The sequence below is a fragment of the Antrostomus carolinensis genome, unplaced genomic scaffold, assembly GCF_000700745.2.
Source record: "Antrostomus carolinensis isolate BGI_N321 unplaced genomic scaffold, ASM70074v2 scaffold1531, whole genome shotgun sequence".
Lineage (NCBI taxonomy): Eukaryota > Metazoa > Chordata > Aves > Caprimulgiformes > Caprimulgidae > Antrostomus > Antrostomus carolinensis.
In genome coordinates this window covers 21434-43868 of record NW_010296128.1, presented here as the reverse complement: position 1 = coordinate 43868, position 22435 = coordinate 21434, and the positions used below count along the sequence as shown (strand labels likewise).

At 47.8% G+C, this 22435-nt stretch overlaps 1 protein-coding gene across 2 annotated transcripts in view; it reads right to left on the bottom strand.

Annotated features, from left to right (window-relative positions):
- Nucleotides 1-22435, bottom strand: part of SEPTIN11 (septin-11) — a 42338-nt gene that overhangs the window by 3768 nt on the left and 16135 nt on the right. Inside the window, exons 5-8 of one of the 2 annotated variants that reach the window (XM_029087511.1) lie at nt 21534-21630; nt 19578-19746; nt 14596-14728; nt 13919-14106 (exon numbers count right to left, since the gene is read on the bottom strand). In XM_029087511.1, the coding sequence (XP_028943344.1) occupies nt 13919-14106; nt 14596-14728; nt 19578-19746; nt 21534-21630 (587 nt within the window). Of the gene's footprint in view, nt 1-13418; nt 14107-14595; nt 14729-19577; nt 19747-21533; nt 21631-22435 lie in introns of those variants that run through there. The other variant, XM_010178156.1, reaches the window with a different exon arrangement.

Below are 22435 nucleotides of genomic sequence, written 5' to 3'. Positions count from 1 at the left end.
CTCTTCCCTCCCGGTTTAAAGGTGTTCCTCCTTCCCTCATTGGGCAGCACCAGCACATGAGCGCTCCCAAGGAGCCCAAACCCATGTCCAGACACAAACAGGGAGAGGAGTTGGCACAGGGCTGGGAAAAGAAAGGTGTTTGCTTGTGCCAGCTGGCAAGGGCTGGGCTGGAAGAGAAGGGAGGGAAAAGCTGGGCCTGAGGAGGAGGTTTAGGTGCTGCTGGAGCAGTTCTACATCAGATAGGCTGCAGCCATGGCTGCCAGTCGCTTTGTGAGAAGGTTGAAGTTTCCTTCTCACCATTTTCTCCCCCCAAAAGCAACAGGACACAAGCACGTCCACACACCTGCGCTGCCACACACCGCACACAAGCACTGTCCCCACCCCAGGCACGTCCCCAGCTCAAACCTCTTTTCTTTCCCCCAAAGCAACAACTTTGTTGTTTGCAGCAAAGCAGTAAGGGGTAGCTCTCTAGCAAGAAACGGCTTGTGAGAGTCACAAAGTTCATTTCATGGTGTCAGCTGCTTTCAGAACCGGGCTCAGTAAACACCGCGCTACTTCTGGCTCTGCCTGTGTTAAGTGCAGCACTGGGAACAGTCCCAGCCTCCTTGTGCTGCACAAGCTGGCCCAGCCACAGCCCCAACTCAGCACACACCTGCGAGGCAAACATCCAAGGAGGGAAGACTCCACACCTCCCAAAGGCAGAGGCGCTCCCCCAGCCCCAGTTTGAGCACATCACCTCTTTACTTTGTTGGTGCTATGCACAAATCCACACCCATTATCATTTGCCTGGATACAGACAACTCTACCAACAAAAACCAACCTTCAGACAGACAAAACCTGGCCCCCGTTTGACAGACCTACCTCTGCAGGGTCCTGCTGCCCAGCTGCTGCCTGGCTGTCCTCACACCGGCCCCAGGACACTTGTGGGCCAGCGCTCTGGCTGTGCTGCCCAGCAGCGTCCTCATGCTCTTCCAGATGCAAAAGGAAAAACCCAGTCTCTTGAATTTATCTCCTTGGTCCCCCTCTGCCTCTGCTGTGTTTTTTTCTGTGAACACACTAGATAGACCCTTTCAACCCACCACCAAGTACAAAACACAGCCACTAAGGAAACGCCCAGTGGTGCCTGTGGTGCCTTGAGACACCCAAGAACCTGGTTGCACCATCAAAGTGTAGAGATACAGCAGGGTACAGAAGATGAAGTTTCAAAAGCACCCGTGCCCCAAGCGCAGGTGCCCAGCTCTGCTGTGAGCCACCAGCAAAACATCACCAGAGCGAGTGCACCAGCTCACCCCTCCGCCCCGGCATCGCCTGGGCCCTGGGCACGTTGGGCTTTGGGGACTGGCCAGCCCAGGTCTCAGGGATGGCACACAGGCAGGGGACCACAGCAGCGTCATGAGGTGATCTTCAGCTTTGCAGCTCTCCTCTTGCTGCTGGTGCTGCAGCCACCTGTGTGCCAGGCCAGCCGGGGCCAGCGAGGAGCCCAGGGAGCACAGGTCTGCAGTGCTGGCTGCACTGGTGTACACATTTATCCTGTTTTCTGGCTAAAAACTTGATGCCCAAAGACAGGCTTGTCTTTGGAAATGGGGCACGTCCCAGCCAGATCAGCTCCCGCCTGTACCAGCAAGGTCCAGCTCATTTGGAAATAACCTGCATTGCCAGAGGGAAAAAAACCCACAACAACAACAAAAAAAACCCCCATTTCCCACTTCTCATAATTTCTCCCCACAGAAAAACCCCAGGCAATGACATGGTCCCAATGTGGCCCCCACCCATCTCCTCACTACTCCAGTAGCAGGACTGTCCTGGAGTGCTGCCAGGCTCCCTGTTACCCACAGGAGAACATCCCGATGCCCGTGACTCCTTACATTCACATGGCCATCCCACAAGCTTCACAGCACCCCAATGCTTCGTGCCATGGAGCTGCTGGAGACGCCGAGCCCAGCAGAGCCCAGGGGTCAGGTGAATGGCTGGCTGGAAGGAAAACCAGTGTCAAACCACAGGCCCAGTTCCCTGCTGCCTCATCTCCCTCACAAGCACTGGGGTAAAAGCATGGCATTCATTCCTCACAGAGCTGGTAGGTCGGTATCTCAGTGCCCTGTGACAGGCACGCTGTGACCCAGCCCAGCCCAGCCCATGGTGGCCAACAGCAGCGTGACGCTGCACCCCACCAGCTTGTGCCACGCGGCACGTCCAACCTGGAAGCTGTTCCTAGCTCTGGCTTTTGGGAGTTTCTTGAAGTTCATTTTTACTCTCCAGTAGTGACAAGAGTTAAGGCCACAAGTATGATTTTAAACTTGGACACTTGCTCACTCCTGTGGACAACGCAGCTTTCCCAACTCTGCGTGGGGACATCTGGTGACACCGAGTGACAAATAACCTCTGGGGGCTGCCCAACAACGGGTTTCACACTGCTGTCCCCTCCCCATGCTGACAGCTCTTCCCCTCACAGCTGCAGGCCACGGAGGAAGCGAGCCACAGGGCATGTCACCGTCCCTTCCCCCTAGGACAGAGCTGAGCCCTCAGCTCAGCTCCCGTCCCCTCGTCCCACACGTGTGTCTCTGCAAACACCACTTGCAGTGCCCATACTGCCTTCTGCTCTCTCAGCCCCTCCCTCTGCCCCAGTATCCACCACCACCACCAGATTATCTATGTCAGATGTTTCATCCCGTTCCCCACCCTCACAATTCCTTAGGGCTCTGCTCCCCATGAATTCACCTTGTAAAGAAAAACAAACAAACAAAAACCCCCACTGAAAAACCCCCCAAACCTTCTGCTGATACCATCTCCCTCAACAACCCGTGGCAAACAAATTCCAGAAGTTTACTCCCTGCTCTCTAAGAAGCATGTTTTGAGCTGCTTTCCTTCTAGCTGAGTGTCCCTCTGGTTCTAGTCGTGCCACTTGGGTAACTAGCAGGTCAGTATCCATCGCCATCACAACTCAGTGGACCTTATGAGAGAGAATCACAAATAAATTTAGGCTGGAAGGGACCTCTAGAGGACATCTGCTGCAACCTCCAGCTCACAGCAGGGCTGATCCACCCTTTCATCTCAGCCTTTCCCTCTCCAAACTGAGTCCTCCAAGCCTTTGTGGTCTCACCTGGCAGGCTGCTGTTCCCCCCTGTTTACCATTACTGCCCTTCTCTAACTCCACCGTGTCCTTCTGGAGACATGAAGTCCAGAGCTGCACGCAGGACTCAAGACACCAGCACAGTAAAACTCAAGAGCTGCAAAACAAAGGCAGTTCACACGGGTGTTGGCATTTGGTTTGTGCCTATCAGCTTCTCTTTATATAAAGCTTTAAAAAATTTTCTGTTTGGAGTTTAGAAGTTACCCAATAAAAGGCTTTTGCCCCTCTTCAAACCCTCTTGACACAGCAGCGCTACTGCTGAGTCACCCTAGCCTCGAGCTCCTCCAGTTGATGAAGAACAACCTCCTCCAGTACAGCCCAGCACTTGCCAAGGGCAGGTGAAATGCCCCAAGAGCTCCTTGAAAAGCCCAGGGCTGGCATGGCAGACAGGAGTCCCTCAGGATACCTCAGTGTTACCAACCTGCAGATTTTGGTCATGACTTCCTACTACCAGACACAAGATTTCAGAGAGCCACAGGGCACAGGAGTGGCCCAGTGCACATACAACACCATTCCCCAAGCCCTATCAGAACCAAGAACGTTCCCTCCTGCAAGCAGCACAACATCTTCTCAGTCAAACCATTCCCACAGTTTTGCAGAGTAAGAGAAGAATTAAAACAGAGAAGGTTTAATCCAGCGATACCCTCACAGCTTCAACCCTCGAGGCATTAGCTACTCTGGTTTGTCCTCAGAAGGCTGAATGTGAGAAGTTTTCTAGATCTGGATGTCTCGTGGTAAGCACTGGAGGCTGGAGAGCAGACCCTCAGCAGGTATCACCTCAGCCCAGTGGAGCCTGGAGAGCAGACCCTCAGCAGGTATCACCTCAGCCCAGTGGAGCCTGGAGAGCAGACCCTCAGCAGGTATCACCTCAGCCCAGTGGAGCCTGGAGAGCAGACCCTCAGCAGGTATCACCTCAGCCCAGTGGAGCCTGGAGAGCAGACCCTCAGCAGGTATCACCTCAGCCCAGTGGAGCCTGGAGAGCAGACCCTCAGCAGGTATCACCTCAGCCCAATGGAGCCTGGAGAGCAGACCCTCAGCAGGTATCACCTCAGCCCAGTGGAGCCTGGAGAGCAGACCCTCAGCAGGTATCACCTCAGCCCAGTGGAGCCTGGAGAGCAGACCCTCAGCAGGTATCACCTGAGCCCAGTGGAGCCTGGAGAGCAGACCCTCAGCAGGTATCACCTCAGCCCAGTGGTGCCTGGAGAGCCAGCTCCATTTTTTTGTATTAATGCAAATTCTGTTCTAAGCTCTGTTTGTGCAAATATTCACATCCCCCCAGTCTGGGCAAGGGTCAGCAACTCCCTTCACGCACCAGGTAACTGGCTACAGCGTGTGCGCCAGGGCAACATTTCATCATCCTTCTGGCTGTATCTACAAAGTCACCTGGTTCCAAACATTTCCAGGATAAACAGGTTTTCTGCACTTCAGAAAAATAGCGACCTGGCATGAGGGAGCTTCTGGTGATCTCACCCTGTCACCCAAGGGGGCTGAACAACATTGTGCTTCTGAGAACAACCCAGCAGATTTCAGCAGAGACCCTTGGCAGGTTGCACTTCACACACAGACTGGAAGAGGCAGAACCTGGATGATTCAATAGTACCTTCTCCACAGCAGGTTAGAGGAGGTGAATTCCTTAATTAAGGTTCACAGTTGAGAATAAATCACTAGTATCTGGTTAAAAAAAAACCATCCAAAGAAGATCAGGGTGTCTCCTTCCATCCATCCCAAACCAGCTAGAGGTCACTGCACACCAAGTTTACAAGCTTTGTTTTTTACCTTCAAACAAAACTTTGGCACTTCTCAAGCTTTTTTGACTGAATTAACTTCCAAAGTAAACAAGTTATGAAGTTAAACAACGACCCCACCTTCAAGACTGTTAAAAAAAAAAATAATAACCACTAATTAGGCTTCATGAAAATCAAACGAAGCCCTTGATCTCAGAACGAGTCAGTGCAGCTCAGGTGTACCAGAGACACCTACTCTGCTCATACAGAGGCAGATCAGCCAGAAAATAACGGAGCCTTGACTGTCCAGAACAGGCTCCATCAACCAACATCCGCCATCTCCGTTTCATGTCACTGCCTACTGAAAACCAAGTCACCTAGGTCTAAGGACATGTCAGAGGAGCACACAGGACATCCTTGTGATGAAGTTGTGGTGTCCAAAGCAGCCAGATTTGACATTTAGAGGTAGAAGCCATGTCCTCTGGCTGTGCACGGTCATCCTCCACACGCTACTTGTCATCAGTGAGATGTACATATTATGGCAAAAGGATAGAAAACAGGGAGGGAGGAAAACCAAAGCCACCTAACCCAGCACAGGACATCTCATGATGGCCAAGCTCTCTCCTTCAGCCGTTACCTCTGTCATTTTTGGTTGCCTCATTCTGTCGGAGACGCGCCGGGAGCAGAGACAGATCCCGCACAGAGACACACAGCACAGGTGAAAAACAAAAAGGGAAGGAAGAGAAGGGCAGACGTGATGGAAGAATGAGATGGTTCTTCTCCTGGCAGGGGTGCCCGTAGCTGCAGGCTCTTCCAGTGCCCTACTGTCCACTGGGAGAGAGGGTGTGGGGGCTTTGGCAAGATGACGGTTACATAAAGAAGAAGCTACAGAAAAAAAGAGAAAAAACAGAAAAGAAAAGAAACAGAGGTTCAGAATTGAAATGAAAAAGTGAGAGAGAAACAAAAAAAAAAAAGGAGGAACAACATTTTAAAGAAAGCCATGAAGGGAAGAGTGCACTGGGGAGGTGTCATATCAACCACCTACACCAGAGAGGCCAGGACCTCTTCACGACACCAGCTGGTTGGGAGAACAAGTTCACAAGCACCACAAAAAGCGACCGACAAACACCAGCACAAACCTACAGAGGCATCTGGAAGGCCCAAAACAACCTGTCGGAAGCCTTGGCGCTTGCTCAGCCCCTCCTGTCACACTGTTGGAAAATGGCAACAGCAAAACCAAGTCACAAAAAGCCACGTGAAGAACAAAGCGTTTGGGTAAAAATGTATTTCCTCTCCCTGGCTTCAAGTGTTGGCACTATTTGTGTAAGTGACCTAAAGCATATATGAGAAATAACTGAGCTTATGCTAGAAGGTTATTATTCAATCTGTAATTCAAAACCTGAAATATTTGAACACCAGGTAAAGTGACAATATCTAACAGGTGCATACATATCATCTGCATTAACACTCAATGTAGGTTACACAATTCTTTAGTTACAAACATGGGTTATTTTCAAATAGCAAGGTAATCAAGTTCTACATCGATAGTTTAAGGCAATCAGGATATTAAAAATGTATACAAATAGAATATTTCTACTGCTGTTCACAGCTTTATTTCTCCATTCATTAAAAAAACCCTTCATATTTGTACAGTTCCATGCTGATCCACGCCGACGTGGATATCAAACACTGCAAATGCAACCAGGGTCCTCGGAGAAGAGACAAACACACCCTCTTCTCAGGTCTTAGAAGGGCAAATGGTAACTGGATTCCAATGGACACATCTGATACGATCACACACAAAATGACATTTCCATTCTCACTTGGACGTTTTAGGTCAAGCAGAATGAGAGTTACCCGGAGAAACGCCGGCCGTGTTAAATACAGACATGCTTCAGCAGAGACAGAGGTACAGATCTCCTTGACGGGATTTCCAGCTGTCAGAAGCGCACAGAGCACGGGGTGACACAAGTCGTGGTGCTCAGGCTGCAGAGGAGCCCGGGGTGGGTGCCTGTCACTGCTTCTCCCCCTCCCCAGCAGCACCCCATGCTACAGGAGATGTGAGGCCAAGCATTTAGCAACCGTAAGCTGAAGGGGTGCCTGCCTGCTCACTGCCCTCCTGGGAAGCAACTGCACAACCCCAGGGAGGTTTTTGGGGTGCAAACCCTTATCCCATCCTAAATCCATCTTCCTGGCTGATGGCCAGACGCACGCGTGCCTACCTCCACAGAGCAATCACGGCTCCTCTCTGTGACCTGCATTTAGTTTGTTTTCCCATTCTGGGGGTTCACTCCATGCCCTGGGAACACCATCATCCCACAAACACACTTTCCAGTATGCTTTCTTGCTCCTTTCTATTTTAAACCCACATTGTTGGGAACATGCAGCATTACCAGCTAGTTCCCATCACTGTCCAATGCCCAGGAAAGGCTGCAGTGCCTCTCCAGCAAAGCTTCTGCCCGGACAACCATCTGACCACAGTTTCACCAGCTGGCTGGCTAGCTTCAAGCAGGCAGAGAAGCTGTGCAGGGTTTGCTTTAGGCATTCACCAGGAGCTTGATGTCCTGTTCCCTATGGCTTCTTTTCAACATCCCACAGCACAGGCAGATTATTGCTAAAAGCTTTAAAGCAGTTTTAACCGTGCCACTGGTATGTCAGTGGACTTAAAGAACCAACCCCTAGAAAAACACAACTGGTTTCATAACAGTTTTCTACTACTGTACTTACATGCAGAGGTGAAAACACATCAAACTAGGTTTTGAGTGTATCATTTACTCCATGCAGAATCAGGGGCTACTGTGAAAAAAGGTGTAAGTCAAGAAAATAAAGAAGTGCAGCAGTAAGAAGCTAAACATGGCCCAGGGGTTGAAGGAGAAGAAAAGTAATTGACATCTCCTTTGGCAAAAAAACAAACCAGTACCTTTAACTTCACCAAGTTTATGGTTTATTCCCAGTTTCTCCAAAACAGCTTGTGTTTTGCTGGAGGAAGAAACTCAACCAAAAATATATTAATGGACTTGGCTACAGCTTTCTATCAAAAAAAAAAAAAAAAAGGGGGGGGGGGTGGCAAAAGAAGGCAAAAAAAGCACTAGACTCAGCTGATTTCCCACGCCAAACATCCCTGGAAGGGCTGTTAAATGAAGCAGGACAAATAAACGTCAAAATTAAGTTTTCTGCTTGGCACAGAATGCTGGCAATTAAAAAGAGGACAAGCACAGAGACAGCTGAAGCAAAGCATAGCACCACAAGCCTTCAGTGATGTGCATATGATGTGACTCTCAAAAAACTCAGGCCAAAACCCAAAATTCTTCCTTGACAACTCAAGACTTTAAAGCTGGGTTTGCCAGAAGCCACAAGAACCATAGTTTCATTTTTCCAAACAACCCCCTAGCAAACCTATTTAACTTGACAAAAAGTGCATCATGGGCGAGAAGACCATGAAGTGTGATTTAAAAAAACAAACAAACAAACAAACACAAAAAAACCCCCAAAACACAACAAAAAGTGATAAAAAGCTCAATTATTTTATTTCCAGCTTATTTATCTCCAATTTTTGCTGTCTGTCCAAGATACCCTGTTTAGATAACCTCTTCCCAAAGCCATGTTTAAGCAGTGAGGGTTAAAAAGCAAGACAACCCAAAAGCTAAACCCCCAAACACATTTCCCAATCCAACACTTCAGAAAGGTGATGGTTCTGCCTTTTTTCTCCACCCCCCCCCATGCCCCAATAAAAGCAATTCCATTCCAGAAACAAGCAAAGAACTGCAGTGCGTGAGACTTGGGTGGAAAGAGTTATTTTTTACGAGTGCTTTAAAGAAAGAAAGCGGAGACTACCTAGCTAGGAGCAGTGGAAATGCTGGCTGTACATCAGCAGAAGAGAAAATTCCCCGAAGTCATAGAGTAAGCATGGCTCGCCACTTCTTGGGAAGGAAGGGAAAGACTCTGTCCGAAAAGCAATAGCATAGAAAATACACATTAACCAGCTCGATTTCCACACCACCCTGGCCACAGAGCGAGGCCTGGCTTATGCCAAATCTCCTTTGCACGTTCAAGGGACATCCCATCTGAATGGGCCACTGTCCCTGAGGCAGGAGGGCTGCTGGGGAGCATGGGGAATGTGCGTCCAGGCATGCTTTTTCCCTTGACACGAAATTATGGATCCCACAGCTCTGCAAGTCTGTATTTAAGTGTGTGCAGGACTCCTCCTGAAGGCTCTAAGAGGATGCTGAAGGTTCCGTCCTCCCCTCTGCCCAAACATTTGATTCCCTAAGGGCTGCTACGTCTTACTAAGATGATGCACATTGGAAACCAGGTCCTCTCTCTAAGTGAGGTTTCAAAGGTTATGGTCAGACAAGTGATACATGGAAAGGAGTCATGAGAAATGGTCCTTGTCCCAGGCACCTGCTTGGTTCCCAGTTTTTTTTTAAGCTACTACACTGAACTGGAAGGGTGGCTGTAAAAATACGCCAGCACATGACAATGAATCCAAGCCAACGAGTACAAACAAGTCAGACAACAAAAACAGGAATAAAAAATCATCATGCAAATGTAATGGCATGCAAGGTGAGTTAAACTTTTGTTATCTACACACACATATTCCCCTCCCTCTCCCCCAGCAGCGGGACTGGAGTTGTTCTAACACATGAGCTCTTCAAGGAACACGGGTGGGACTGAACTCTGGGGTTTAGCCACACCAGGGGCTGGGCTGAGACCCTCGTACAGCACTAACTCCCTGAGCCTGGTTTCTGCAGACATGGGGACTCCTTCAGCACTTAGCCACTGCAGCCAGTCCCCCCAAGAGCCAAGGTAGGAGAGCTGCACTCAGGACCTCATCCAGTCAATGACACCCACCTGAGCTGCTGAGATGCAGCTCCGACTCGCAGCTCAAATTTGGGGCCAAAAATTATGTACTGCTGCTGGTTTTGACCAGAAAAATGCATGGTATCATTACCTTGCTCCTCCACCCACCCCTCAACTTCCAGTTCCACACAGTCCTCTCTACCCAATTCTTCTTCCTTCTTGTTCCCGCTATGTTATTAGATGAGTTAATAGTTATTAATGTTAAAAAATTAAAAAAAAAATAAAAAAATAAAAAAAAGAAATAAAACAGACGGCAGAGACACATTACTGCAAAAGCAGGTGAATGCAGGAACATCCTTGGCTTGACAGGCTTTATGTGAAGCTTGCACTGCAAGTTAAAAAAAAGAACAAAAACAAAAGAAGTTAGCAATAATAGGACCCAAAATTTAAAAAAAAAAACAAAACAAAAAAAAAACAACCTAAAAACAAAATCAAAAGAAAGCTGGGAGAGCCAACACCAGCAACCCGCTCTGGTGGGTGTGCATGCGGATGGATTATGGAATGAAAAAGAACTCAAACCTCAAGGCTGGGCTCTCCTCTAGCCTATGACAAGCAAAAGCAAAAAGAAAAGCTGAGGAGACAGAACTACTGAGCTACCAAACACGTCAGTTAGTCCAGGCTACAGTCTGCACACGGTTGGTGTCTCTCAGCTTCACTGTTTTAGCATGTGCATGGCTGGGCTGCCTGATTTCAGGTGTCCAGTTTGGGTTACTCTTGTAGAAGGCTCTGTGTTTTGCCTTGACTGCAACTCAGTTATCTCAGACCTGGGCACCATCGTGTCTCACAGCACTTCAGCAAACATCAGCTTCAGAGCCAAGTCAGATTCTTTAGACATCAAACCAACCCCTCTTTTTGCAGGGTGTCGGGCCAGGCCCTGACATGGTGTCACAGCTCTAGTGACAGCTGTGTGTTAGAGCTCAGGGACTAACGCATGGCTCATGATGGCCGGACCAGCCACACTGGACTGGAACCTGTTATATAAAAAGGAAACAGGGGAAAAAAGTTTTTCATCTGGTTTTCAGAGGTAGCTTGAAATAAACAGAAACAGAGCTCTAACAGATGGTCCTGGCTCCTGGGGGGATTGTGGATGAGCAAGTAACACAACAGCATGTGTTGAGGCATGCATGTGGCCATCTACCAAACAACAGGCAACCACCAGAAGGCCATTTACTACTCCTATTTGGTTTTGCCAAGTCCGTTGCCAGGAACCATCTCCAGATTGTTCAGGTTTGAAGCACAGTCCCATCCCCAAATCACAGCAGGGGCTTGGCAAGTGTGCTCAGCCCCATATTCAGGAAAGCACTCGGGTATGTGTCTATTCTGCAGACACACAAGCGTCTGAGGTACGCAGATGTGCTGTCCTGAAAACAGCACGCTTCTGTCATCAGGCCAGAGCTGCAACAACTTGAGATGAAAAAAGCATAAGCTACAGAAATCTGAGAAATGGATTACAAAAAAAAACACCACCCATGGTATAAAAAGACAAGTTGTTCCTACAGGAACAGCCTAGAAATTAAGAGGGCTGAGTTCTGCCTCACAGAGTTAGGCCAGCAGCAGATCTGACCCTCAGCCTTCCCTCCAGCTCACACAGTAGAGCAGAAAGTCTTTGTTGTCCAAGTTGGAGAAATCTAATCCCAACCTGAGAAAAACACATTCCCATGAATCACTTTCTGGGGAGGCTGCAAGGATCATGCATGGTAAGGATTTCCTCTGGCAACTGCACGAGAACCACTGCAGTCCGTGTCAGCACGGAGAAAGATCGAAAGCCTTCACCTGTACAAACTGCAGCCTTGCACTAGAGCTCAAGGAGAAACTTACAGCCTCTAGAAGAACTAAGGTGTGCTAACCAGGCAGAAGCGTTAGCACTGCCCTTTAAAGTCTCCGTTAGTAATTCAGACACTAAAGAACAACTTAAGCAGTTCCAGCACCTGGTGTGGAGTGACAGTGAAAGGACATACCAAGACACGAGCACGTTCCTCATGACTGGATTTCCGTGAATGCATCAGCAAAGCAGAAACTGTTTGTCATGGTCACTAGAAACATCCACGTATCACACCCACGACACTGTGCATGCGGCCAGCCACCTTCTCAGAAGCAAAGAGGAACTAACACTGACTACTGAAAGTTACTCAACTCCCCAGACCCTTATATTCTCCTCTGGTTTCCTATCTCAGAGGTGAAAAAACTGACTGCAGAGTTCTTCAAACTATTAAGCTACCAATTCTATTTAAGAGATAAGAAAAAGGGTCTTCAAAATTTTCTACTCTTTTTTAGGAAACAGGTCACCACATCTGAACTGGCACAAGAGAGCAGACCGGTGTTTCAGCCTATCCTTATTTACAGACCTCACCAGAGAGCAGTGTTTCAGCATGCTTGGACATTTACTGATTCCTTTACCCAAGCAGAGCATGCAGCACACAAGCACTCTGTGTATTTCAGCAGGTGCTGAAGGCCAGGTTCTAGTCAGCATAAAGCAGCATGGCTCCATAGGAGCTACATCCATTTACATCAGCTGAGGAACACACCACCCTAAGCCTCCCCCCACCTTCCCTGGGGAAGCCAGGGGCAGAAGCAACAACCGACAGGTACCAAATCAGCAGCAGAGACGAGGGACATGCAGTGAGTGTCAGTGTAACCTCCCAAAGTATAAAAATCAGCTGGGATGTGTGTGACAACAGAACCTCAGACCTGGCTGAAGCTCACAGGTTAGCAAGGGAGACACAAGTGCCTACACCACATCCCTACCAGCATTTTGGTTCTTCCAACAGCGACAGCTTAGTGGGAATGGAGGAGGTTGCTCTGCCAGAGTCTGTTAAGGAATGCACCCCTTCGCCATCGGCTGTTCAGAGAAGCGTGGAACTGTCATTTTTGTGTGTGGGTTCAAGAAGCCTTTTCCAGTGAGATTTGCTGCGTTACCATCCTGATTGCAATTAGCGACTAGAGCCGTTATCACACATGACCCAGAAAGGACTTGGATGAGTTTTCCCTTACTGAATATGGAAAAAGTGGATGGCAGTTACGCCAGGAGGCCTCGGAGCAGCCTCTTACAGTAACTTGTCTTGCTGTGCCATGCGAACAAGCCACGCAGTCTGCTTCACCTCTGCAAGTTTTGTCTGGTTTCACTGTACACATCACATCTACGTGGACCTTGTGTTCTGGTTTTTTAAAGCACGGTGTGAGTAGCCAGTATCATGTAATAAATAGGGTTCTCCTGCACTAATAGCAAGCTAAACAGAGCCATCTCCAAGTACAGGCTACGAGAAGGAGGTTATGTCAATGTGGATTCATCTAGACTCAAGGTTTTCAGCAGAACTCTGCAGTGACTCAACGCTGAGCTCAGGTCAATGGCAACCTTCCCCCAGTTTCAATGGAAGCAGAGTTAGGTCCAAACCGAGCACATCTGAAAATCCTGCCTCCAAATACTGACCACAGGACAGACTCTGTCCACAGATACACTTGGTGTCTACCAAGTTTCTGGAGTTTCAGAGTACTGGAGGGTATAGTACTGTACTCCTAGCATATGAATATAAAACAGTAGAAAACAGTGCCGTTATCTTTACTAAAAGGTATGGGTTTCTTAGCTTATTACATCAACTTAACACACCACAAATACCATTTACCTGCAATTATGGTACCATAGTAGGTTTTTTTGGTTTTGTTTTGTTTTTTTTTTTTTAAAAAAACCCCTAAACTTCTTGTCTTTAAAGCAAGCTTCCAAGTATTCACTTTTGGCACTAGCATTTCCCATGTAAAAATAACATGGTGGGTTTGGTTTCTAATCTACTTCTACTTACAACTCTAACCTTAAGGAATGGGAACTGGAAACTACAATTGGGTGAAAGGAAGGACAGGTAGAGACGTCCTTAGTAGTTTCGGCTCAGGCAGACAAATCTGAATCCAGAACATCTCAGAGCTGTTCCAGAAGATGCTGGACAGATCACAGGTCAAACCTCCACCATCCAATTGCTCTCCCATACCAGTCAGAATTTGACATAAAATTTGATGATACTTTTCTAGAGAAAAATTAAGATCATGTCCCTGGCCCACCCTTTAGAAAAAAATATTTTATTTGATCAGGCTGATAAAAGCCCAGTTTCCAGTCTGGTAATGGGGAAAAGCAAATACAGACATGCAACAAGAAAGAAAGAAAAAAAAACAACCTCCCAAACTGTAACAAACCCTACAAAGGATGTGGGTGACATCTTACTTTTTCTTGTCCTTGTCTTTCTTGGTTTGTTGAGAACCTGCCTGCTGAGCCTGTGACTGTAATAGCTGAGCTGCTGCCTTCTTCTTTTGGAAGTTGTTCAGCTCTTCCTCAAGTTCCTTCTTTTTATCTTCCACTTTTTTCTTCTCTTCTTGGTGAGTCCTCTTTAGATGATCAAACTTTTCGTGAAGCTGCCAGGACAGATACAATGAGAATTGGACAGGAAGAGAAGAATGTTTCACCCCAATTATTGGTAACAATGCCTGAAGTGGTTCCTCTGGCCCTGAGGCCAGGTGAGAGAGCAGAGAGAACTTCCCTGGCACAACAAAGCTGGCATTTCTCTGAGGGATGTAGCTGCAGCCGCTGTTACTGTCACACTGCAGCATGTCCCACTCACTCCACACTATATATCCTCCTCCAGCCACCCAAAAGCAGAGATTACTCCTGCTCCATTTTACAGGCAAAGAAAAGTGGCAGAAGACTTGTGTAATGGGGTCACGTCACAGGTCCATGGCAGGTCTGGGAACTGAGTTCATATCTGCTTCTTGATACCGTTTATGCACCACAAGCATCTCTGTAGGCTTGATGTTGGAATGTGGATGCTCACCTCCTCAGTGCTCCCTTGGAAAAGCCCCAGCCTAACACCTCACACACAGACATCTGAGTTGCAATATACTCACATCTTTCTCTGCTTCCTTCAACTCTGCTTCCTTCTCCTTCACTCGCATGACAAACATCTGTCTCATCTCATCTTCCTTCTTCTGGAGTTCACCCAGGAATTCGTTCCTCTTGGCTTCATAAGTCTCTTGGAGACTGTTAAAAAAACACAGAAAAAACAGTCAGAGCTGTTTCAAGCACAGTCATGAGTTTCCAGCCTTTGGTTATCTCAACTGTGTTGTCATAAAACATCATCAGAGGTACCCCGACTGCAACAGAGGCATGATCACCTCCACCAAAACTAGTCCTCGCTTGCTAGGTGGCAGCAGTGGGAGGCAAACTGGCAAGCAAAACCAAGCACCCTGTTCAGGATCCTGTAAATCACTAAGCAGGCAGGATGACTGTCCTCGAAAGCAAACAGCCCCTATGTAAACACCTACAGCAATCCTTGACGCTCACATGGTCTGTGAGTGTTTGAGTCACACCTTCTCACTTCTCCCCCTGTCTGTCCTCAATCTCTTCACTTGAAGTGCAAGATTTATGGCACAAATACAGGTATGTTCAGAGCAGGAAATCTGGCTTTATGGAGTTCATTGAACACAACACTAGCACAAAATAAAACTAATTTTCACTTCTCATCACTAATGGATTCAGATCAGGGGCTTTCTTTAGACAAAGCCACCTTGGGTCACTTCTTTCTCCTTTAGCTGTCAAGGGTGGCTAAGCCTTTGTGAACGTGCAGCAGCGTTTCCCCCTCCAAATAACCACATTACCAGATTCCTTCATTTCCCCTCTACTTCTTGGCATCCCTTTATTTCCCCAGCACTGAGATACCACAGCAAAGATCTGGAACACAAAATATGTTGTCCATGCACCTCTGAGATTTTCAGAGCCTCTGAGGAACTCTGGATGCCAAATTCCTCTTCACTTTATTCCTTAAATGGATTTGGGTATTTCAGCCATAATGATAGTGTGGGAATGATAACTATTTCCCCTAAAATGCCTTACTGAAAATGCATTTTTTAAATGAAAACTCCACTGATATCACACGGACACATTGCACCCATGTGCTTGAAGAACACATTAACCACAGAGCTGGTGGAACATCTTCATCTCATTAAAGCCAAGCTTTTGCCTTTCCTGCACATAGTGGGATCTTGGTGGCTTTTTTGTCACTTGGTTTTGTCATTTGGGGTTTTTTTTGATTGTTTGTTTTGGGGGAAGGCTTTTTGTTTGGTGGTTGGGGGTTTTTTTTGTTGTTTGTTTGAGGTTTTTTTCAGGGGGTGGGGGACCTGTTGAGCAGGGGAACAAAACTTGACAGATTAAGCCAAATCCTGGGTTTAACACTGCTAACTGATGGGCACTTCAGTTGCTTCCTAAAATACTTGACAGACACGATGCCCAGAGCTGTTCTTGCACAGCACTGGCCACCCTGGAGGAATCACACTACTCCAGCTGAGCACACCAGCTTCCCACACATTGAAGCCAAAATGCTGATTCTAAGAATGCCAAAAATCTTTTCATGGGAGAACAGAGCAAGAAGTATGTTTGGATTCTTAACAAAAATCAAGAACCAGACCACTCACAGCAAATAGAGATCAGGAGATGTGAATCAAAACCTTCCTAAAATTCAGTCTTGGATTTAAATCCTCTGACTGTGGATGCTCAAACTTCAATTCCTAAACCCTTCTCAAGAGTTTGGCTAAAGCCTAGAAAAACCCTGAGGGAAGATCAGCCTTCACTGCTCAGTGAGCAAAAACTGAATCTGCAATTAGTGACACACTAGACTAGGGAGCAGCAGAGCCTCACAGACTGAAATGGAAAACACTTTGCACGCTGCTAATCGTATCCTGAGGAGCAAACCATTTCTTGCAAAGCTCATTTCCAAAAACCCAGTATCAGGTGATGGGCAAACAGCAAAAGGCTTGCAGGACCTCGCTGTTAAATTGTCCCAGGTCAATCCCACCTTCAAGCTTAAAAATTGACCACTAACCTAAAGCCAGCAAGCTTAATTCCCCACTGAAGTGACTCTGGCTTCCAGAGAAGCAAAGTTCTCAGAGAAACTGGCCCAGCAACTCCAGGCTGCATATGAGAAAAAAACAAACAAACCCAAAACCAAACAAAACCCACAACAAAACAACCCACTTCCAGCCCTAAGGAATAACAGTCCAAACCAACTGGGATCCCTGCAGCTTCTCACAGGCAAAGATGACAAGGGAATTTGCTTTTTAAGTATACAAACATCTGAATCTAGATTAGAAGAGTAACTTGATTCCTCAACATACACCCACACACTGAATGTGATGCTCTTGCAAATTATTTTCTTTAAAAATATATAGATAAGTTTTGAGAAAATTAACCAGAGCAGCAGAGAAAATAGTCCACAAAAGACACAGGACAGCAGAAGGGTCTCCATACAGCAGAGGACCTCATTTCATGGAGCAGATGCCCATGGAGGCACCAGCACTCCCTCCTCACCTGCAGCTTGGACAAGCAGTGTGGGCTCTGCCAGCAAGGCAGGTCTCCCAACCATCACCAGCCTCCCTTTTTGACACCCAACACAAGTGCCTACACAGCACCAAAGGTCTGCTGGGGTCTTCTGCCCTGCTCACCCCAACATCTACAAAAGGCTGATGGAAACTGGCTGAAAAGCTGTGGTCCCTGTGGCTCTCAGGGCCCAGACCCAGGGGAAAGGCATTCTTTTGATCCCTGGTGTCCAAGGAAGAACAGAAAGAACCAAACCTACTGTTTTCCTCATTTCAGATATACATCAGCCTCAGCCAAACGGCTTGGGATCATGGGGTTTTGTTTGTTTATTGGAGGGAGGAGGCACCCACAGTAAACTCTTCTGAACTAGCATGTACCAGATGGAGAAATTCTGTACATTTTCATTTCCTTTCTACTTATAGCTTGGTCAAAAGAGGCCTCGTGTACAGGAAGCAATGGAAATTCCTCAGATTCCTCAAAGGGAAGGGCTGAGCCCATCTTAAGCCATTGCTCTCCAGAAAGGAAATCCCATAAAGCTTCACGCTTGGGCTTAGTAACAGAACTGGGCTTGACTGATTCCAGCAGAGTTTCTGTGCTGCCAAAGAAATGCAGCTGCATAAACTCAGCACAAATAAAACCTTGAACTGATGCTAACTCTGTGTTGTAGGGCAGACCTTGCTCGACTCACCATGGAGTGCTGTTTTCCAGAAACATCAACACAAAGCCCCCAGTTCTTCTCTAGAGCCCACTTGGCTTTCCCCTCCTGTAGGAGATCAGAGATGAACCATGTCCATGGTGATCCACACAAGCCAGCTGCATGGCTGCTGTCACAGGGGTTGGCACACCAATTCCTGACATGCATGTGTGTCGTGGGGGTAAACCCACACTGATGCACATTTAATTCTGACTGCCTTCCCCTGGGGCAGAGGGGAGCGTGGGATGCTGCTAAGGCAGTGGGTGCAATTAGTGGGGAAAAGTTGGGAAGAAATGGGAAGCAGGAAGTGAAAGGAGAAAACAAACAGTCCCTCCCAAATTCCCACACAGCTGTTGTCCCTGGCTAATGACTTGGGCTTCAGACCAATAAAGCTGTCAGCATCAACTCTGTTTTTAGTAAAAAGCCAAACCACAAGCATCAGAACACAGCACTCTCTTCACAGTGCACCTTGGACCAGCTGTGAAAGTCTCTAAGAGGGTCAACAAGAACATTTAGCTCAGGATATTCCCTTTGGTAACCAGTTACACCTCAACACGAGTCGCCTTCATCTCAGCATGGACACAGCTGCACTTCTCAAGCCCAGCAATTTTATGCAGCCCTGACTTGCAGATGAGCAAGCTATCTGCAAAACACAGTTGAGTTTGCAGCAGAGGAAAGGGGGCACTCAGGTATCACCTCAGCATCTCAAACCCTGCCTCCTCCACCAACAGTGACAGGAGGAATTTCTGAAGTCATTAACAAACTCGCTCTTAAAAGGACTCACTCAAGTCTCTGTGAAGCTCGTAGTACTGCCAGTAAGAAGATGAGCATAAGCTTCACTTAAGACTGGACAGTTGACAGGTTTTTAGGAAAGCAAGAGCAAAGGTGAAGGGAAAGAAAAATAAAAATCAACTTCCCAACCCCAAAAATGAGATTCTCCCAGCTGGAAAAATGACAAGTCAACAATGTGAACAGTTAATTGATGTGAACTGTTCCCTACCAGACACGCCTGCAAGCCCTGGCTGCACACTACCACCAACTTTCTCACCGTGTCTTACAAAAACATGTCCCCTTCCCTGATGCTGAGGACACAAAGAAACCAGGAGACAGCAGTGATCCTCATGGCAGGCTCCGCACTACAGCAGCCCCTCAGCCACATAGAGCAATGGACAGTTTCAAACACGGACAGCAAAACTGGTCTGATGAGACCAGTGAGGAACTGCTCTCCACACCAAGAGACAAGAGGAGCATTTAGAACTCAATCCTTTCAATGCTTTTTAGTACTGGCTGACAGATAACAGGTAGGAGATAAGACTGAAAGACACCCACTTTGAGTGGGTGAGGGCCAGTGGTTTGTATTTCACCTGGCAGAGCAAGGAATGCTCAGAGAAGGGCACAGAGAAAATCAAGACAACTTAAGCAACAAGGTGCAGATAGATCCATGGACATGTGCTTCTTCCTCCCAAACCTTCCACGCTGAACCAAAATCGGTCATATTCTGCCCTCAAAACACATCATTTTCGAGCACCCTGGTGACATTCTGCAAGCTCTAGAAAGCTTGTATGGCCTTGATGCAAGGTTGCAGACATTTTCAAAATGTTAAGGCAAGAATTAGCTTTGTCAGCCACCCAAGCTTTTCCTGGGCTTCTCCTGTACAAATCCTAAGCCCTGAGGGCAAGATTGCATTGCACAAGGTTTTCCTCCCCAGCCACACTTGAGATCTCAGCTGCTCTAAGTGACCATGGCTATTCCCTCCCTGGTTCTTGCAAGCACCAGCAATCCCAAAACCTCCAGTCTCTCTGGTTGTACAAGGCCCCTTCCTACCTGAAAGGTTTGCTGTCTGGATCCGTGTCCTTGAATCCCATCTCTTCGAGTTTGCAGCGCCTGTAGAGCTCATAGTGTCGGGTGTGTGTCTGCTCTCTCAAGTCCTCCATGTTCACTCGGATCAACATCTCCCGCAGCTTCACAAAGTCACAGTGATTTTCATTTTCAACTGCAAAAAAGACAGACCATCCACAGAGAGAATGTTAAACTCAGGAGCCAGGTTCCCCCCTTCCCTGGACCCCAGTTTAGCAAGGCTGAAAGTTCTTGAGGCACACAACCAGAACTCCAAGTCAGCTCACACCAAAATGCCAACTGAGGGCGAAACCATCCCACGCCAACACGTGGGCACCGGTTCAAGGCCTTTCACTGGATTTGCAAGATCTCTGTGTTGCCCATTTGTCACAGAGCTCCTGTCTCTCCGTGCATTTCTACACCAGCAAGGTCATGATCCATTTGCACACAGGATTTCACTTCCCACTCAAATCCACTCTCAATCTACCTTGCTGACAGCAGCACAGGTGGGCCACAAAGTCTTGGTCTGTAGCAGTGGTGAAAGGAAAGGTTATGAGTAGACCCCACCTGAGATGTCTCACCCCTTCCATGCCAGCTCAGCTTACGAAGGAGCTCTAAACCCCTGGCACTGAAGGGAGGCAGCAGAGCATATCATGGCTTCCCATAACAACCTGTATTCAGAGCAGGGTCTGCTGTGCCGTGCTCAGCCCCTGGGCAAGCAAGCAAGCTGTTCATCCTGCCAAGGGGCCTGTGGCCAGAGGGCTGCACGCCTCGGTGCAGGCAAACAGTTTGGGTATGCTTCAAGACAAGGGGTGGAAGTTCTCTCTTTGGGATGTAACAGAAAGCAGCAGGCATCTCTGCTGCTAACAGACAGCTCTGCAGCATGCCTCTGGGGACACAGCAGAGCACTCCAGCTGCTCCCCTTCAGACCAGCTCTCTCTGCAAAGGGGCAGTTCAGGGACAGATCTTCAAAATCTCTCTGGTACCCAACTAAATCTCTTTGACTAGCTGGTCCTATTTTCCTGGAAACAGCAAAAACCCAGTAGGACATGTGTCAAGTGCAAGACTTCCCAAATATATCAGCTCCCTTCCTAATCGTGAATTATTCCCAGTATTGTCCTCTGGTGTACAAAGCTGAAGACGGTAAGACTGAAGCTGCTTTCCGGTGAGCTTGTATTACTGAGAAAAACTCAGAAAGAACTGCCCTGCAAACGTTCCCCTGCAGCTTGCTGGGCTGTCTGCCAACTGGTTACACAGCTGAGGCCACAAGTGGACCTTTTCCAGGTTGGGAAAGCAAGTACCAGCCCTATCTTCAGCACCTTCAGTACAGCCTGGGTTGCAAACGCAGCCCTAACCCAAGCTCTGCTCCCCAACACAAAGGAGCTCTTGGCTGACGTTATGGGGACTGGATACTTAAGGTGCACGTCCACAGTTTACCACACCAGGACAAAACATACACCAAGCAAGTCAGTGTTGAATAAGTTCTGCTCCCACTTCAAGTTGAAAGGGCAGAGCACTTGTTGACCTCCCCAGAAAATGCCCCAGCTACGTGTTTGCGTTCAGGCTTGCGCGCAAGGTCCAAACAGAACCACTCAGCTGTCCCAGTGTTCTCTATTGCTCACGCATTTTTGCTGGTAGAAAAGCATAAGGAACAGAGAATGGAGATTTCACACTTCCATTTTTACAGCTCATTATTTAGCATCTCCTAATAACGCTCCCCTGCTCTTTCCCAAAGCCAGTGGCTGGGTTGACACCATCACCCTTCTGCCAAACCCTCTCCGTGTCTAGATCTAGGTTGCAAAGCCCTGATTTTCAAGAGAAGTCTTAGAGCTGTGATCTTGCATTCTCAATACAGATTTTGATAAGGACCATCCAGAGATCAATGCACCTTTCATCAGAATGAGACAAAATGACAAGGCCTTACTTGTGCTTTTGGTAACATACCCTGCACCACACCCCAGGGGTACTGCCTGGCTTTTGCCATCTTATTGCCGATCTTCACTTCTTCAGTGCTGCCAACGACAGCAAAAGGAAGGTGGACCTACAAAAGGAAAGGGACAACAGGGTTAAGGATTGCCTTAGTTGCCTTGCCAGGGATCATTTCTGAAGAAAGCTGTTTATTGTGGCAGCTGTGCTGGATTTAAGTTGCTTAAACACCTTTGCATCTGGGTTTTTTTAGAAAGAGCAACAGGACTGCGGATGAGAAACCTGCTCAGACTTAGAGGCCAAAATTTTGAAGTCCTAAAAATACAGGAGACACACGTATTTTTCATGTAATTACAAAGCAGGACTATCCTGAGCACAGAAGAAGTCTTACAAACTGGAATTGATTTTGAACACTGAGGGAAAATAGCTGGCAAAAAATAGAAAGAGAAAATAAAGTACATCCTTCCGAGGAAGGTAAAACTCAGGGGGTTTCTGCTGCTAGAAATAACTGCTAACGCTTCCTCTTAAAAAGGGCAAAGCTACGAGCAAAGGGAAGAGCAGAGTCAACCCAGTCTGGGGCTGATACATCCAAGTCACCCAACTCTGCTATGTCCCAGTCTCTCTGTGGGTGTGGTGGTGACAATCTGGGATCTGCTCCCAGAAGTGTGGCTCCTGCCAGGACCAAGCTGGCCTCTGCCACCAGCCCACCCCCACAGTGCTCTCCCTGCCTTTACAGCATCCAAAAGGGCTGGGTGGAAGCTCTGGGAAGGGGAGCTGTGCTGGCCAAGCCGTGGTCACAGGCTGGGTGGAAGAGGAAGAAGCCAACTGGCAAAGGAGTTTCCCAGCAGCCAGGCTGCACCAGAGGAAGGCAAAACACACAGTGCACACACTGCACCCTGACAGAGCCATGTCCCTTCTCT